The sequence below is a fragment of the Jaculus jaculus genome, chromosome 1 (assembly GCF_020740685.1).
Source record: "Jaculus jaculus isolate mJacJac1 chromosome 1, mJacJac1.mat.Y.cur, whole genome shotgun sequence".
NCBI classification, from domain to species: domain Eukaryota; kingdom Metazoa; phylum Chordata; class Mammalia; order Rodentia; family Dipodidae; genus Jaculus; species Jaculus jaculus.
The window spans coordinates 115,009,956-115,028,194 of record NC_059102.1 but is presented as its reverse complement, the minus strand read 5'-3'; the positions used below and the strand labels follow the sequence as shown (position 1 = coordinate 115,028,194).

The following is an 18,239-nucleotide window of genomic DNA, read 5'->3' as shown; positions in this document are numbered from 1 at the left end:
TGTAGGGATATTTTCCCTAGAGTCTTCTAACATTAAAAGGAAGATATTAAACCCATAAATAACATAAAATAAGACTTACAAGATTCTGAGCAATTCTCAGAGTTTCTGGAGCAATACATCTGGCTGAAATTTTATTGAGAGGAATTATTGTATAACGGCGCTTCAAATCTCCTTTTTCTAGTAGCTTTTTACCAGTAACCTAGAAACATGCATTTCAATTTTTGAGAAAAATTGTTTAATGGTGACTCAAAGCATTTTAATGGAAAATGTACAAGTTTAGGAACCCACCATCAGATAAATCCTAGTGTGTTCTACCCAAAACAAAATATACAAAATGAATTATTTAGCCTTACAAAAGATGTTAATATTTGTGACAATATTCATGAATCTGAAAGCATTTCTGCTGAGTGACATTATGTCAGACACAGGAAAGTACAGTATGATCCGATCTCATCTATATGCAGAATCTTAAGGGTGAAATATACAGAGAGTAGAACAGAAGGTTGTAAGAGGTGTGGGGGAGGAGGAGCCAATGACACAAGCAGGTCAGAGGGATATTAGCTGTTAGGCAGGGTAAGTCTAGAGACAGAATGCAATGTCCAGTACAGGGTGAACAGTGCTCTAGAAGAGTGCTGACAAAACGAGCACTTTGGAATGTATGAGATATAATTTATGTATGAGGACTGTAATTAATTTGCATGAATAAAAACATTCTACAATAGGAATTGAAGAAATGAAAATAAATTCAGTGTAACTTGATAGGAATATTATCATTACAATAATACATTTAGAATTTTTTAATAAATAAAATTAATTTTAAAAAGTTAACAAATATAAATTTGTACAGAATAGAAAAAAATGAAAGAGATCTTTTGGAATAAAATTTCAAAAACAACCTTGAGTAATTTCATTATAGAAATATGAAGTGATCTTTAACAGCTTAAACAATAGCTAATTCTTCCAGCAGTATATGATTTTTCAAGCATAACATTAATTTTAACTTTACTTTGAGTAACATCAGTTTACCTCTGTATCCACGACAACATTGTAGAGTCGTTCCCCAGCCACCAATTCTAAAGCTGTGGCTGCAGAGTTATCTTTCACACTAATAAGAGAAGCTACAAGTCCTTTCACACAATTTCTATTCCAGTTCTTCTCTGGATCCCTCAAAAATAAAAAAGTTAATAAAAAATACTCTTTAATAAGGAAAAACTACATTCTTAGTCAAGAATTCTTTTGAACATAATATTAAACTGAAATAAAATAAAACAAAATAAGTTTTACCTGAACTGTTTAAAATATCAATTATTTTTTAAAACAATTAACAATATATTAGTAAATTTTTATTGGCATATTAACACTGCACATTCTAATATCAGTAATACAATAATTACTGTTAATAAAACTATAAAAATCTTATGTGCTAAAACAAATCAGATGAGGTGAATTTAGATACTTAACAGTAATTGCATAACTTTTAAGGCCATCTGAAGATTAAATTCACCTAATTTGGTTTTAATTTAAAATCAGTGGCATTAATAGCCACTAAGTTTCACAAAAATGTCCCCTAATAACATCTGAAACACTTTAAATGTTTAAGAGAAAAAAAAAAAAAAGAAAGAAAAAAAATAAGGAAATGCAACTTATAAGAATTTCCATAAAAAAATCCTGAGGTCAAAACAATTTTCAAACTGCCTTCTACCTTTAGTTAGCTATTACTTTGTATTGCTAATATAATACAAGGTTCAAATCTCTTACTTGTATGCAAATCGAAGGTTGGGAAATCTGGCCAAGAGAGCTTCATATGTTTCTTTCAGCCTGCTGATATCCCGAGATAGCTGCCTATGCTTTTCCAAAAGCCCTTCCTCCTTATTTTCTGAGGAGTAAATCATATGGAAATTGTAACTAAGTTTTAAAAACTTTAAAGAAAGAAATCACAGATAACATCTATTACTGAAGCATTCTTAGAAACAAAATGTAAGTTTCTGATATATATTAATAAAGACATGCTTACCCTCCACTTGTATCAAGTGTCAAACAGAAATAAATTATACAATTTTATTTCTAAGGAACATATGAATCAAATGCCTATTAATTTGGGAGTATGAAATTGCCATTTCTGCACCATCAAGTGACTAAAACAGGAAATTCTCAAAAGTTAAAAGGGCGATTTTGTACTTAAAATATTTTTGTGCGAGCTGGAGAGATGGCTTAGTGGTTACACTCGCCTGTGAAATCTAAGGACCCCAGCTTGAGGCTCGATTCCTCAGGACCCATGTAAGCCAGATGCACAAGGGGGCACATACATCTGCAGTTTGATTACAATGGTTGGAAGCCCTGGTATGCCCACTGTCATTCTCTCTTTCTTCCTTTCTGGCACTCAAATAAATAAAAATGAGCAAAAAAAAAAAATATATATATATATATATATATATTTAAAAAATATTTTTGTGAATATATTTATGAATACTTTCTATACTAACACCAATTAGTAGGTCAAAATTGCTTCCTACTTGCTTATTTCTGTTAGTCTTTTTCTATAGTCACTATTATGTTTTTAAAGGCAAACCTTCATAATTTAGCTTCTTCATTTCAGTTTCAAGTTTTTCTTTAACTTTTTTGACAGCTTCTAATGCTTCTTGATCCTTCCTGTAGCCACCATCCATCTTCTTAACTTCTGCCTGTTTATTCTTTAACTCTTGTTGGGCATGTTTCAATTTCATTTGAGCCTGTAATAAAAAATGTAACACTATGAGGCAGATAGTGCTAGTAACTAAGTGGCCACAGATTCAAACTGTTTTAATTATGAAATCTTAGAAATGAAAATTTAACTAGTCTCTTGGATTAGTACTTCAAAAGATAATCATTTCCCTATATTCTCACCCTTATTTCAGAGAATATAGACCAATTTAAGATTAATATGACTTAATAGCTTAGAGAAAAATCCCAGTTTTTAATATTTATAATGATATTAATAGAAGTTGAGAAATTCTGTCAAAGAAAAATGATTGGTAAGCTAGCTGAATAAAAAATCACAAAGGTAAAAGAATGCCCATTCCATTTACATGTTCATATTTATGTAAGTTTTCAGTGTGGTCTACTAACAGCAAAAGAAGCTGCATTGAAAACTGAGAAATTAGAGAATACCAAGAAAGGAAAGTAACCTGACAAAAATTTAAATATCATAAATCTGACACTGAAGTGCTACAACTTCTGAACTTCAGAAGTCTGAAACTTCCATAACCAACCATTGCTTCTTAGAGCATATATGCATGTTAAACCTGGACAAAGGTATCCTCTCGACAACTGAATGCTGATAAGATTTTTTTCCCTAATTTTCTCACACAACAAGCTAATAGAACAACAGTAACTTAAAACTTTTGTGCTACTATATTCTTACCAACTTTTGTATCCATCATCTCAATGAAAAAGTTGCAAATTTAGAGAAAGCTGAGTAAGATTAATAAACATACAAATGTTACCAGGTGAATATGTTTAAAGATAAGTTTAACAGAGAAAAAAAGATGGTATGTGTGTTCTAAGATGGTATTTCAAACAATGCTACAAGGTGAGCACAGCATTTACTGCGCTTATGTTCCCAACGTCCTGACAATCTAGTATCAATATTAACCATCAACATTTTCCTGTTTTGGGTACTATAGAGTCACAGAATGAAATTAGCAAATTCCTTGACATTCAACAAATTATTTTCAACATTTTTTAACAACTACAAAGCACACTATAAAAAACAGCTTCTTGGGTTGGAGAGATGGCTTAGCGGTTAAGCGCTTGCCTGTGAAGCGTAAGGACCCCGGTTCGAGGCTCGGTTCCCCAGGTCCCACGTTAGCCAGATGCACAAGGGGGCGCACGCGTCTGGAGTTCGTTTGCAGAGGCTGGAAGCCCTGGCGCGCCCATTCTCTCTCTCTCCCTCTATCTGTCTTTCTCTCTGTGTCTGTCGCTCTCAAATAAATAATAAAAAAACAAAACAAACAAAAAAAAAAACAGCTTCTTAAAAGAAGTTACTCCACATTGCCTGATACCAGCATTTACCTGTTTGGCCTCTGTCTGAGCTTTACTTATGTCATTTTTACAAGCCATCATCTGTCCAGCCAGAGTTGCTTCTGCCCCATCCTCACTGCTGGACAAGCCGGCAGAAACGGCGTTGAAATGCTGCTGTGCGGCAGTCAAGGCTTCCGCATCTTTATTAGCTGCTTCTTGAAGACTGTGCAGACTATCCGTGATCTTTTTAACTTCTTTTTCCTTTGCTGCTAAAGTTTTTGAGTCCTTTAGGAAGAATTTCAAAGTGGAAAATACTACTTTTTAGGAAAATCTTTAATTGTTTTACATACATATGCCCTTATGTTACTCAACTTCATAACAACTAGACGTAGGTATGGTAAGGAAAATAATTTAACCACCATAGATTAAATATTGAAGTCCCATTCAGCAACTCAATGTATTGGATATGTGACTATAGGCAATGGGCTAAGGAAGTCACTATACTAAGGCAAGAGCAAAAGCAGAGCAACTAAGAAGGTCAGTTTAGCAAGAGGCCTAATGAACACTCAAATGAGTTTGACATTGATGGATGTGACAAAAAGTAGCTCTATTCTTGACATATTTTTAAAGTTAAAAGTATTTGTTCTTGGAATGGATATGGAAAGAAAATGGACGTTTCTGGCCTATATAAGTATGCGAGGGCTGGTGTTATTAACTGGCTTACGGAAAATTCAGGAATTCAGGTAGGTTTTGGTAGATGAAGAACTTACAGAACAATTCTCCAGGTGTCCTAGAACTGACCAAATCATCCCCATTTTTCAGTTACAGTTCTCAAAAATAACTACAGCCTGGGATACAAAGTGAGTTTAAGGTCAGCCAGGGCTAGAGTGAGGCCATGCCACAAAAGTAAACAAATGAACAAAAATAAATAAATAAATAAATAAAATAAATAAATAAATAAAACCCACAAAACGACACCTTTAATCCTAGCACTTGGGAAGCAGAGGTAGGTGGATGGCTGTGAGTTCGAGGCCACCCTGAGAGTACACAGTAAATTCCAGGACAGCCCGGGCTAGAGAATGAGATCCTACCTTGAAAAACCAAAACTAAACACAAGACAAGAGGAAAGAGAAAAAAAGAAAAACACACACAAAAAACACAAGCCCATAAAATATGCTGGTAATGCAACATACTGAAAGTCAATTCTAATCCTTCTCTTCCCACAGAAAGGAATATCCTTTAACACAGGTGCTCACATCACTCTAGGTAAAATAAATCCCACACTCTAAGGTATAAATCCCAGGTCAGAATGCTTCCAGGATCCCTTCAGTTACAGGTCTAGTGAGATTATAGAAATGAGATTCCATACAGCCAGAATATTTTTTTTCCTCAAAAATAGCATTTTAAACAACATTAGTGTTTTACACTTTCTGTTAGCCCAGCTGGATAGAGTGTATATGACTCCTACCACCTCTGAGATAGAAGCAGAGGGAGGCCCACCAACTACAGACAGGGGAGGCCAAGGATCCTTTTGGTTTCTGTTGTAGTTGTGTAAGGATCACTAGGGTCTGGATCTGGTCAGTTATCCCATCAGCCTTCATGTGGCAGTGCTTGTCTTGGAGCTAGTGAGATGTATCTGGCTATGTCTCAACACTGTTGCATTGTCAGTCAAGATGTTATAGTCAGGAGACAACTATCCTCCTCCTAGATTACAGCTGTGTTTAGGCAAGTGAAGTAGATCAGCTTTGCTAAGGGGGTGGTCTGGATAGTTAAGGTGACCCTAAGCAAATCAAATTTCTCCTTTCTGGCTTTTGGGGGACTTTGGTTCAATCTCTCACTTCTTGTTCCCTCTTTGGATTTTCTGAGACAAAGTTCATATAACCCAGAATGGCCTTGAACTTGCTATGCAGCCAAAGATGATTCTTAACCTTAAACCCCTGATCCTCTTTCTGCTTCTACTTTCAGAGTGCTGGAATTACAGGTGTGAGTCACCATGTCCGGTTTTTACAATGCTGGAGATCAAATCCAGGTCTTCGTAAACGCTAGGTAAGTTCTTAATCAAACTAGATTCCAAGTCCCCAATTCTCCCATTTACTATTTAAATAGTAAATATTGCCTTTCCCACTGGATTTTATTTTATTTTATTTTTTTTTGGAGAGAGGGTGTCATTTGTAGTCCAGCTGGCCTCAAAATTCACAATGACCCTCAGCCTCTCATGTGCTGGGATTATAGACCACCATACCTAGCCATGGACTTTTGCCATCAAAGTATAACTTATTTAGTTCAAGCAAAATCAAGCCAAAAATTTCTCTTCTACATCACTCTTCAGTGAGCTCCTCAATTCATTTCAAGAAGCTTAAGAATGATCTACCCTTGCTAACCAGGCATAGTAGATCACTTCTACAATCCCAGCCCTTGTGAGGCTGAAGCAAAAGGATCAACACAGGTTCAAGGCCAGCCTGATCTACAGAGGAAGTTCTAGGACCATTACAAATTTAGGTCCTTTCTCAAAAAAAAAAAAAAAAAAAAATCTATACTCATGTTTCTATGCTGTTGTGTGTGGGTATATGTCTGAGAACACAGGATTTCATGGCCTCTTTTCCTTGGGATATATTTCACTTGCCCTATAGGACAAGTTATTGCCATGACTGTCCTCACTTTCATCCTCTTGCACATTCTTTCTCATGTCCCTAAATTCTACATGACAAATTACTATAATCATCTCTTCTTATGTACTCACCCCTTTGATAACTTCATCTAGTCTCATGATTTGTAACATCACATAGACATTACCAGCCTGGATTCCAAATTCATGTATTCAGCTACCTTACTAGCGCCACTATTCAAGATGTTTTAAAAGTACCTCAAGCTTATTACACATATGTTCTTATTCTACTACTTGAATTTGTTCTTCTTATTCTCTACCTTAGCTTATGGTAGCTCAATACTTGAAAAATTACCCAATTCAAAATCCCAAACTATATCCTTCTCCTAAACTCCAAATATTCTTCCCAAATTTAATTTTTATTCCCATCAGTTATTATTGCATAACATGTCACATATTATTTATCCTACCACTTATCCATCTGGACCTACATGGCAGGGACTATTTATCTTTATTTTGCATTGCTGTGACCCCAGAACAACCACATTTAGCCCTCGACAGGTACCCACTAAATATTAAAATTGCATGAATATCTATCAGTGAAAATTAAACATGTTACTTTTTACCTCTGCCATACTCTTTTCCAGCTCTTGGCGCTTGCTTTCTTCACTTGCCAGATTTTTCTTCTTGAGGTCAAATGCACTCTGAGACTTTGTGTTCACCCGCTGAGCTTCTGCAAGTGCATCTTCCAATGACCGCAGGATGCCTCCAATTTCCTGTAGTCAAATACATTCAACTCATATCACTGAAAAATTTAGTCATGTTGTAGTTTTCTTGCAAGATTTCTATGTGAAATGCTTACATTTTACAAACTAAAAATCAATTTGGGAAACGTCCAAGTGAATCCCAATATATGGTGTATTATTTTCACAGAGTATATTATTTAAATTCTAGGTGCTGACCTTATCTTTTCTTTTTTCCAATTCTTCTATTTCATGATTAAGTGCCTTTATCTTTTTATCATTCTCTGATATTTCTTCCTGCAGCTGTACTACTTTATCCTGCATTTCCTTTAACTCCTCAGCAGAGCGCTCCTTTGTATCTTCAGCCAGCAAAAACTGATATGCAATGTACAAGCGACTCAAATGCTCGATTTCTCGCATTACTTTTTGGTACTCCAAATAGGAAGATCTTTCCTGAAAGTCACAGAAAAGAATAACTCAATATTCACACTTTTAAACAAATTTGGGAAGAACCTTACGAAGGAACCATGTATTTAATTTCTCTTCATATAATCTAAGATTTTTGTCTTTAATAATGACATTTTAAATTTTTGTAAATTGTACTATAAGACACAATCTTTTAAATAGGATTATTCCATTTCTAATGAAGCATTCCAAGTTTCATGATGCCTAGAGCTGCAAATATTACACAAGAAAACCAAATTATATTTTAGTACCTTTCACAAAGACTCAATATCAATAACTATAGCAATAGCTAACAATTGTACAAATAATCTTCTCTAACAATGAGCAATATTCAGTGTCATGTCTTTAAGAAATGCTATTTTCAGTCAATTATATGATCTATAAGACTTGCTTCTCTTCAATGAAGTATGAAAATCTGCTACGTTATTTCCTAAGGTTATGAGGATTACGCTCTACACTCATGACTTAATGAAAGGAGGTAGCTATGTATTTCAAGAAGAAGGCTGTATTAGAGTAACAAATTGAACTTAATTTATTTCTGAAAAACATCTCCCAGAAACAGTATATATTTCAGGACTAGCTGCATGACTCAGGCTCCATCATCAATTTCAAGGACCATTCTAACTGGCTGTTATCACATATATAGTATATACCTCTTTTAATTTTTGAATGGTTGGAGTAATCTCTTCCTCAAGTATCTAGAAAATAAAAGGAAAGTATTTTCAGTAAATCAAGTACCAAGTAAAACGTTCTCTTAAGGCATTTTTTAAAGATAAAATAGTACGGAAGAATATGGGAAACTGAAGCAAGAAATTTTCTCCTCTTTACAATAGAAACTTCAAATAAAAAACTGCACTCTTCTCAAAGTATGTTTTATGTAAATTTAATCACCGTCTTAATTTCTTTTAGCTTAGCTTCTTTTTTTTCAATAGTTTTCTGGGCAGCTATTTTTTTGTACTCATACATCCTGGTTCCAGCTGCTTCTTCTATCATGGACAAAATCTGGAATGACAGCACAAAACAATATGTCTCATAGTAACTATATTAATAGGTTGACCTCACTAGAATCTTATCAGAGTAATATACATCAAAGACCATAAAATAAAAGTAACTCAGATAAAAGTAAACCTATTAACCAGAACTCATAAATCCAACAAATACTTTATTTTTCACTCCTATTTTAAAATCAAGCCTTCATCTACATTAAATTTCTAGTATCTCCCATTTCAAGAGGATTATTTAATGAACCCCCATGACATCTTATGTTTAGCAGATTTCAAATTAGAAATTTCTCCCAAATATCTAGGAAAATAAACATGTCTTTTATTCAAACATAGTACTAGTAAAAATTATCCAGTCTTCTTAAATCTCAATATGTTCATGGTCAAAATATTTAGAATATCAATGACTTTCAAGATGGCTCTAAGTCCCAATACTTTAAGTCATCTCTTTTCACACACCTCTTATTCTACCAACTATTTTAAAACAAATTAGTTCACATAAAACACTAGGTTGCTTTCTATACACAAAATACATTAACATTGGACAGTGTTAAATGTTTAAGCTACTCTCTTTACTAATCATTTTTAGACAAAGGTTCCCAAAATTTTAATGCAAGAAACAACTTTTACAATCTGATTGCTATAATTTTTACTAGCTTTATTTCCATAAATACTACTCTTACCTCTGGAGGTTTCATATTTAATACTTTTGTAATTCTGCCCTGGAAATAAAATAGCAAATTAGTGTAATTATAACAAATTATAGAAAATATGACCTAAAGGTTTTTAATGTTTATTTATACAAAATTAAGTTAATACAAATCAAGTTTTTAAATGACACAAATAACTGAAACATTATTGCTGTAATATTTCAGTCTCACCAAAGGCAATGGAGTGAATGGAAATCTCAGAAATCCTAAGACAAAATAAATCTTTATGTTGTTTTTCTCAGATACATTGTCAGTGACAAAATAAACATACACAACATTTCATATATATATATATATATATATATATATATATATATATATATACTTAAAGTTTATTGGCTTCACAGTAATACATCAAGAAAAATTGCTTCTAGATTTTTAAAAATGTATTTGCATATTTTGCGTGTGTGTGTGTGTGTGTGTGTGTGTGTGTTTTGGCACATGCCAGGGCTTCTTTCTATTGCAAATGAACACCCTTCTGGTTTTATGTGAGTGGCTAGGGAACTGAACCATGGTCAACAGGTTTTTACAAACACTTTTAACCACTGAACATCTTCCTAGCCCATGTCCATATATTCTTAAAAATTTAAATACACATATGGTAGAACACATCAATATGATTAAAGCAATAACACAGCTTAGCAGTAAATAAAACTTCAGAAGATGGGTAAATACACGGAACTAATAAATTGTACTATCCAAGCAATTATTTTATGTAGCAACTTTAAAAATAAAAGATGTTAAAAGTAAAATTATTATGAGACATGTAAAGATGCAACATTATACCTGCATAATCAAGAAGTGAGGGTTGTTAACATTCAGGCCAACAGAACAGAAAAGATCCTGTACTCTGGTATTGTTTGCATTTACTCCATTGATTAAATATTTATTTCTGCCACCAATAACCACCTAAAGAAGGAAGCATTTAAAGAACTTTAAAGATACATCAACACCTTTTGTTAAATGATAAGTTAGTCTATTACCTTGCACTTATTTCTGTTCCATAACAAACAACAAGCCCAGTCCCTAACAAATAATGGGAAAGATGTATTATAGTCAAAAACTACTAACTTGAGTGAGGATACCTCAGCGACTTTTGCAAAGTAATTATGCAATTATGTAGAAGCCTCCTAACTAACCTGCACTGGACTGTCACTCCTAACTGTTTATTTTACTTGCTGGATACTCCCAAGTTCCTTCACACTTAACCCATCTTCCTCCACTTTTTAAAGGAATAGAAACCAGTATTAAAAAGTAAAATAAGGGGCTGGAGAGATGGCTTAGCGGTTAAGCGCTTGCCTGTGAAGCCTAAGGACCCCGGTTCGAGGCTCAGTTCCCCAGGTCCCACGTTAGCCAGATGCACAAGGGGGCGCACGCGTCTGGAGTTCGTTTGCAGAGGCTGGAAGCCCTGGCGCGCCCATTCTCTCTCTCTCCCTCTATCTGTCTTTCTCTCTGTGTCTATCGCTCTCAAATAAATAAATAAATAATTTAAAAAAAAAAGTAAAATAAGTAGTTTGGTATGAATTCTTGACAAGACTCCAAAAGGTAAACATAACTTTGGACAACTTCAAAGGAAAAGAACATGGAGCTTTACTTTGGCCTCATGGAGGACAAAGGAATATTCCAGAAGCATGATTTGTTCATATGCTACCATTAACACTTATATTGGATGACAGTCTCATCTACCAGGTTGTGAGAAACTTACAGTAATTATTACTCATACTTCCTTTTTGTGACTGTCTACATATGTGATGTTTGTGCATGTGGAGGCCAACATCCAGGGGTCTTCCTCTATTGCTTGGTACCTAATTCTTTGACACAGGGTCTCTCTCTGAACCTAGATCTCACCAACTCTACGAGACTACCTAGCCAGAAAATATCATTCTCTTGTCTCTGCTTCTGCTGCTACAACCAGCTTTTAAAGGAATCCTGGGATCCAAACTCAGGTCTTCATGCTTGGACAGTAAGCACTTTACCCACAAAGCCATCTCCCAGCCTGCTCATCTTTATTTTATGTAAAACCCATCACTTTCAAGAATACCCAGTAAGGAGTTGAGAAAATGGCTTAGTGGTTAAAACTGCTTGTTTGCAAAGCCTGGCAGTCCAGATTCAATACTCCGCCACTCATGTAAAGTCAGACACAAAATGTAATGCAAATGTCTAGTGTTTCTTTGTACCTGCAAGAGAACCTGAGGACCCCCTGCCTTCCTCCATGCAGATATATATAGTTTATTTCTTTTCTTGACAGTATTATCAGATTGGTAGTACAGAATATATCTAAACGTATCTAGTATACTCATAAGTAATTTGACAAGGACTTTATTACAAATTCTTGGTAAAAATACAGTCTTATGACCTCAATGAAAACATGAATGATCACACAGATTAGACACACACTAGGGGACAATTCCTGAGTGGTGATTATTTTATTGCTAGCTAATGACAAACAATAGGATTTATCTGGATTGAGTAAACATTGTTTTGTAAGTGGTGGGATCTACAGGTGACAGAATGCTAGGATGGAGAATGGAAGTTAATAAAGTATTGATAAACCAAGCTGACCAGTATAAGGTTCTTAATAATTTCAAAAAGTTACTTACAAATAGTCACATCAGTAACAATGGCTAATAACACACTAACAAAAGTTAGACTTGTTTCAAGTAAATTATGTTATGAACACTGCAATGACAACTTCAGAAGGAAAAAAAAAACAAAACAGAAGTATCTAAATTGAAATATGTTAACTCTGCTCTTTTCTGTTCTTACTAGTCCATTCTGTCACATTCAACCTGAGGGACCAAGCAGTAATGTTCACAACTACAAATTAATGCTACTCTCACTTTTGGTTAGAGAACCTTCTCTTTTCAGATGGCAGTGACCTTGGGATGACTCAGAAGGCACCATGGTGCTGAGAAGTGGCGGCAGAGGAGTGCTCAGTCCTGAAATATCTCAATCACAGCTTCCATGGCTCAGGGTCCATTGTGGAAGAGGTGGCGGAAAGAATGCAAGAGCCAAAGGAAGGGTAGGACTCCTTACAACTTGCTCCTCCAAAACAAAATGGCCTGGATATCCATTACTTCACAGTGCCAGTCACTACCTACACAAGACCATTATAATAGGAAGAAGAGAGACTGATTGAGAGGGATAGGGGATATACATGATAGAGAGTGGCATTTCAAAGGGGAACGTCAGGGGAGGGAGGGAATTACCACAATTACAGAAGATGTCAATTAAAAAAAACAAAAAACACCAAGATAGACAGACATACAGACATAAAGGATTGGTGATCAGGCAAATGAAGGAATTGGAAATCTATCAAGTAAAAGACCAGATGAGAAATCATTTAGAAAACAGTTGTGCAAATGACAAATATGGAAATATAGAATGATAGATTTTATCTTGATGCACTCAAGAGAATCAGGATTAATGCATGAAACTTTAGGGTAGTCAACATCAGCCAGTTTTTAGTAAGATCATTTAAAACCAGGATAGATGTTATCTCAGCAAATAGCATGAGTTTAGGTATCTGGAGGTACTCAAGCATAGCCAAGAAAGATTCAAACGGCTTAAGAGCCAGTCATAGCTGAGTACTTATATTGGACAGAAAATTTTCCAGATCTCTTTCAATTGTCCTAGATTGCATGATATAATCTTATGGAACCATTGTCATATACATGGTTTATCACTGACTGAAATACCACCATACAGTGTGTTGTATAAGGAAAATACTCTAAAGGATTCCAATCAGAATTTGATTCATCAATTTTGCTCATGAACACTGGCCCAGGCTCCTTAGGCAAAGCCAAACTACCAAGCACTGCAATACAGAAGCTCTAGAGATGGCTCAGTGTTAAGGTACTTGCCTACAAAGCCTAATGACCTGGGTTTGATTCCCCAGTACCCACATAAATCCAGATGCACAAAGTGGCACACACATCTAAAGTTCGTTTACAGCAGTTGAAGGCTCTTGCATGCCCATTCTCTGTTTCTCTTTTCTCTCTGCTTGCAAATAAATAAATATTTTTTTAAAGTATCCATACAGGTAATAACCACTCACCTGTCTTGTTACTGTGATTTCATCATGAACTTCAAATCCTAAGGGACTCTGTTTTTTGTCAGAATTATCAAAAGTGATTGAAACTGAGGCTTTAGTAATGCCAGCCTGTCCATTTTTGTAAACCAAATCTTGTAAATTAGAAGCTCGTACCTAAAATGAAAGAAGTTCATCTGCAAAATCTTATATTGTATAAGAGTAGCCTTAAAAATGGGAAAATCCACATATGTAGTACACACCCAATGGCAAGGATATCAAGGGCAAGGAGCATAAAGCCTAAGAAGTATACTGTTTTTTATAGAACACCTTCAACACCGAAATTGTTTACTTATTTAATAAGATTAAATTTCCAAGAATTAAAGCAAACAGAGTGTATGAGTTGCACTGGTCACCCTCATCACTCATCCACCCTAAGAAAGCACTGCAAAGGTGGAAGTAGAGGTGCATACTCTGGAATGACAGTCTCCAAGTTGCAATACTGAAGTGTATTTGCTTTTAAATATCTTAAGATGATGAGCCTTAGCCAATACCTAAGTTTCTATGCTTGCATATAACAGATGGGAAAATAGTACTTTATTTAAATGGTTACACTGAGATAGGAAATGGAAATATGCAAGTGAAGAAGAAAATTTTGGCAGTAATCTCCAAGGTTTAATGAAGATTATCTAGCCATACCTTTTTTTTTTTTTTTTCTCCCACATAGGTCAAAAGGTTCACACTTTACCTGAGACAGGTTGGAGATGCCCAGGAGGAAGCAGATGGAGTCCAATATGTTGGATTTTCCACTACCATTTAAACCAGTGATAGCATTGAAGAGAGGGTCAAAACCATTGACTTCAGTCCTTTGGGCATAAGACTTAAATCCCTCGAGAATCACTGACTTAATGTGCATTTTTGATACTATCTTGGCTTGGTAAGCCTCTGCTAGGTAACAAAGCACAAGCCAGCTCTATACAAAACAGAAAAAAAAAATATCATGAAAACATACCGTAAGCTTAGAATAATAACGAATATGACCTAACAGGTAGGAACAACAGGGCAACAGGAAGTAAACAGCCCCTTGCCAAACTACATTCTGACTTACAAGTATCTTTCTTCTATTTAAAAATACACCCAATGGCTTGTCAGTACTTGAAAGTTAAATAATACACCTGGAAATCATACACTTTATCACGACTAACAACTACTTTTCCAGACTTGGATTCCACTTTTATCATCTTCTAGCTAGTAAAGACGACTGACAATTTTACATTCTATTCTTGTGCGTACAAAAAGCTCTTCTCTGATAGTGGAATGGCTATCTCCTTTACTGCACTCACGTCTCTGCACAGTGTCACCTTACAGGGTTACCTTCCTAAGTTCTCTGTGCATAAAAATAAAAAACTTTAAAAAGCACCTCCACCCATCCTTTCCTTCATTTCTTTTTCCTTTATGGCATTCAAACCCGACACTAAACATTGTTTATTTGTGGAACCAATTAATGCTAAGTTCCTCTAGGATTTGGGTAAACAGTCCATCATTGTATCCCGGAAAAATGCCGGACTGTAAGGCCTGGGGAAGTTTAGCAATACTAATGACATGAAGTGAATCCATGCCGCAACCTCGAACTTTTGCTGCTCTCCAGCTTCCCAAGGCCGTTCCTTCCCCCTCTTTCTTGCTCGTCACGGAGAATAATGGAAAGGGACCAGTCTTTCACCCTAGCCCTCCTCCTGCCCCATCTCAGCCAGGCTATTAGGCCGGGCCCAACGAGCCGCAGGACGCACCTGCTGCAGCACTGCCTCGCGCCGCCCGAAGAGCTTCTCCCAGTCAACAAGGCGGAGAGCGAGGCAACCGAGCCCGGCCGGCGGGACTACGAGGTGAACTGTACCGCACCACCTAGCACACCAGACCCATTTCAGCACCCGCACAGGAACTATTTATGCCTTTGAATTTCGGCGCGAGTAAAGGACCCCATCTCACTGTCCTATTTCCTCTATGTGTGTCTATGAAATTGCCTGACTTTAGGGTTTCATATTTTCCAACCTCTAAAGATAATTTTGTGTTAGATAGGTAGAAAATACAGTCTGTACAGTTGCGGCTCCAAGAACACAACGTCGTCTGTAAGGAAACTGAAACCAGAAGGCATTATATGCTGACATCTCCATCAGGCAGTATCCGGGAAGCCCACGCCGCTGCCCTGGGCCTCGCGCGTCGCCGGCCCCGCCCATCCCCAGGCCCGTTCAGGCGGCGGGCTCCGGCCCTCAGGCTCCGCCCCCTCCCGGGCCTGGCGGTTTTCTCGGCGGCGCGCGTCGTCATCTTCTGAAGATGGAGGCGGAGCTACAACCTTGGCCTTCAGAGGCCCTGTCTCAGGCCCCCTCCAGCTTGTGATGAGCGAGCTCGGTGAAACCCGCCCAAGTTCCTACTGGAGACTTGATTCTTGCACTACTCTCGCCCGGGGAAAGCCTTGTGTGGGCCGGACAGGAAGTTTTAGACAGATACTCCTTTGCTTCTTTATACTGAAAAGCATATAATGGTGAACAGTGACAGTCCTGACAGTTCAGGGAAATTTTCTGGAATCCCTTTATGATAGCTGGTATCTGTGTCAAAAATCCTCTTCGGGTAACCCTGTGGAATACCTGCTGTCCTCTCTGTACTCTTAGGTAAGTTGAGGCACAGAAAGGTCAAGCGACTTACTAAAGTACTAACTGAAAAGACCGATGTTGTTCTCAGACAATCTAGATCCAGAGCTTTGTGCTCTGGATTACATTACCTACCACTGCTTCTTGTGCCAGATCAGTTGACGCTGATACTGATACCAATATGTACTTTTCGTTCCTTAAAAAAAAAAAAAAAAAAAAGTTTATTTTAACAAAATATTGAGGAAACAGACCCTGAGTAGAATAAATTATGTATTATTGGGTTTATTTACAGAAAAAAAAAGAATTATGAAGTTATCCATGGGGGAGAAGGAACCAGGGAGGAGGCTAGCAGAACGACTTGGGCCCGAAGGGAATTCCCCTCCTTAACCATCTGGAAAAAGGAGACAGGAGAACAGACAGCTAAGGAGACCCACCCCCCCCAAAAAAAAGAGAAGCCCGTGCATGAAGCGGGCACATATGTGGAAGGCAAAACATGAGAGTGCAGGCCAAAGATGTAGAAGAAACACACGATCAAAGCATAAGAGCTCCATACCTTCTCATTTACATAGGGGTTGCGGAAGTCTAAGAAACAGAATAAAGAAGGACTCGGGGCTTAAGGAAAGATCACACCTAACACAGTAAGGAAGCACCAAGGCCAGAATCAAGAGATTGAAATGCTGGAAATCTAGATAGCCATCATTACTCTCCTCCCAGCAACCATTCCGCTGAGGGCCCTCCTCAGTGGGATTGCTGGTATTCACTATTGGGTGGTGGGTTATGAGTTGTGAGAGCAGCAGTCAGTAATTGTTGGAGCACGGGGACAACGCCCTCCTAGCCTGTAGCTCTTACAATCTTTCTGCCCCTCTTCTGCAAACTTCCCTGAGCCATGGTGGGGGTGTGCTTTAAGTTTTTAAGTGTTGAGATCTCAGTAGCTTCCGGATTTCTGCTTTGGTATGTGTCTGTGCCTATCACCGTGATGCAGGTTGTCATGCTTCCTCTAGAAACAGCACTCTTGCTCTCCTCGCCAATTCCTCTGATGTTTCACTTGGACCCTGGCTGATGTGCAAGGGGTGGTTCATCTCATGCCAGGGAATCAGCTGTCTTTTTTTGTCTTGTTGATAGATTTTGGTAGTCATATGTTCTTGCTGCCTTGTAAAAAAGAAAACAGATTTGCAAAAGAAAGTGAGATCAACATAGGTTTAAGGTGATAAGCATCATTAATACAGAGAGATGTTTCTTCTTGTTTTAAAAGTTTTCTTTTTATTTATTTATACGGGGGGGGGGAGAGGCAAATAGAGAGAATGGGTGCACCAGAACCTCCTGCCACTGCAAACAAACTCATATACATGTCCCACCTTGTGCCTCTAGCTTACATGGGTACTGGGAATGAACCTTAGTCCTTAGGCTTCACAGGCAAATACCTTAAGGGCCAAGCCATCTCTCCAGCACAGTATAGAGAGATTTTGATGTGTGTAGCCTTCTATTTGGCCAAAATCTAGTGGGAACTTCTCACTGGAGTCTAGAATCTTGGTCTTCATAGGATTCTGACTTGGTTCCCAGTTCCAGCTATGGGTCCTTTCCACTGAGTGGATGTCTTACCCTGTCAGAAAACCATTGATTACTCACCTAGGCTGGGTGACACCATTGCAGAGGTGTATACTTCTTTTTAGGTTGTTTGCTTTCATATAGCAGTGTCCCAGAATCAGCTGAATCTCATGATGTACTGTTTCAGCAGCATGGAGTGTCTTCAGGAATAGGGATTTTCCTTTTACTTCTAGTAGGTAATTAAGTGCTTTGACAGAAGCCTGTTTTATTTTGGAGAGCTGGTAGGTCTCTCCCATTAGATCTCTCCCATCAATAGTTCAGCATAGGTTGTAACCAATTTCTGGTTCTGGGAATTACAAGCCAAAGGCAAATATTTTCAGGTTAGGCTTCATCCCACTCTCTCCAGGACCCTTCTTAACAGATATACCATCCCATATACCTATTAGAGGGTATAACTTTTAGTCTACTATCCAAGACAAAGATTTCTATGGTACCAATT

At 37.1% G+C, this 18,239-nt stretch overlaps 1 protein-coding gene across 2 annotated transcripts in view; it reads right to left on the bottom strand.

Annotated features, from left to right (window-relative positions):
• Positions 1-15,485, bottom strand: part of Smc2 (structural maintenance of chromosomes 2) — a 54,445-nt gene extending 38,960 nt beyond the window's left edge. Inside the window, exons 1-14 of one of the 2 annotated variants that reach the window (XM_004656975.2) lie at positions 15,341-15,485; positions 14,302-14,526; positions 13,581-13,730; positions 10,310-10,432; positions 9,497-9,535; positions 8,704-8,814; positions 8,466-8,510; positions 7,567-7,800; positions 7,231-7,380; positions 4,051-4,284; positions 2,570-2,729; positions 1,759-1,876; positions 1,027-1,165; positions 80-199 (exon numbers count right to left, since the gene is read on the bottom strand). In XM_004656975.2, coding sequence (XP_004657032.1) covers positions 80-199; positions 1,027-1,165; positions 1,759-1,876; positions 2,570-2,729; positions 4,051-4,284; positions 7,231-7,380; positions 7,567-7,800; positions 8,466-8,510; positions 8,704-8,814; positions 9,497-9,535; positions 10,310-10,432; positions 13,581-13,730; positions 14,302-14,469 — 1,791 coding nt within the window. In that variant the 5' untranslated portion in view covers positions 14,470-14,526; positions 15,341-15,485. The remainder of the gene's footprint in view (positions 1-79; positions 200-1,026; positions 1,166-1,758; positions 1,877-2,569; positions 2,730-4,050; positions 4,285-7,230; positions 7,381-7,566; positions 7,801-8,465; positions 8,511-8,703; positions 8,815-9,496; positions 9,536-10,309; positions 10,433-13,580; positions 13,731-14,301; positions 14,527-15,340) is intronic. The other variant, XM_045152715.1, reaches the window with a different exon arrangement.
• Positions 15,486-18,239: the final 2,754 nt, after the last annotated feature.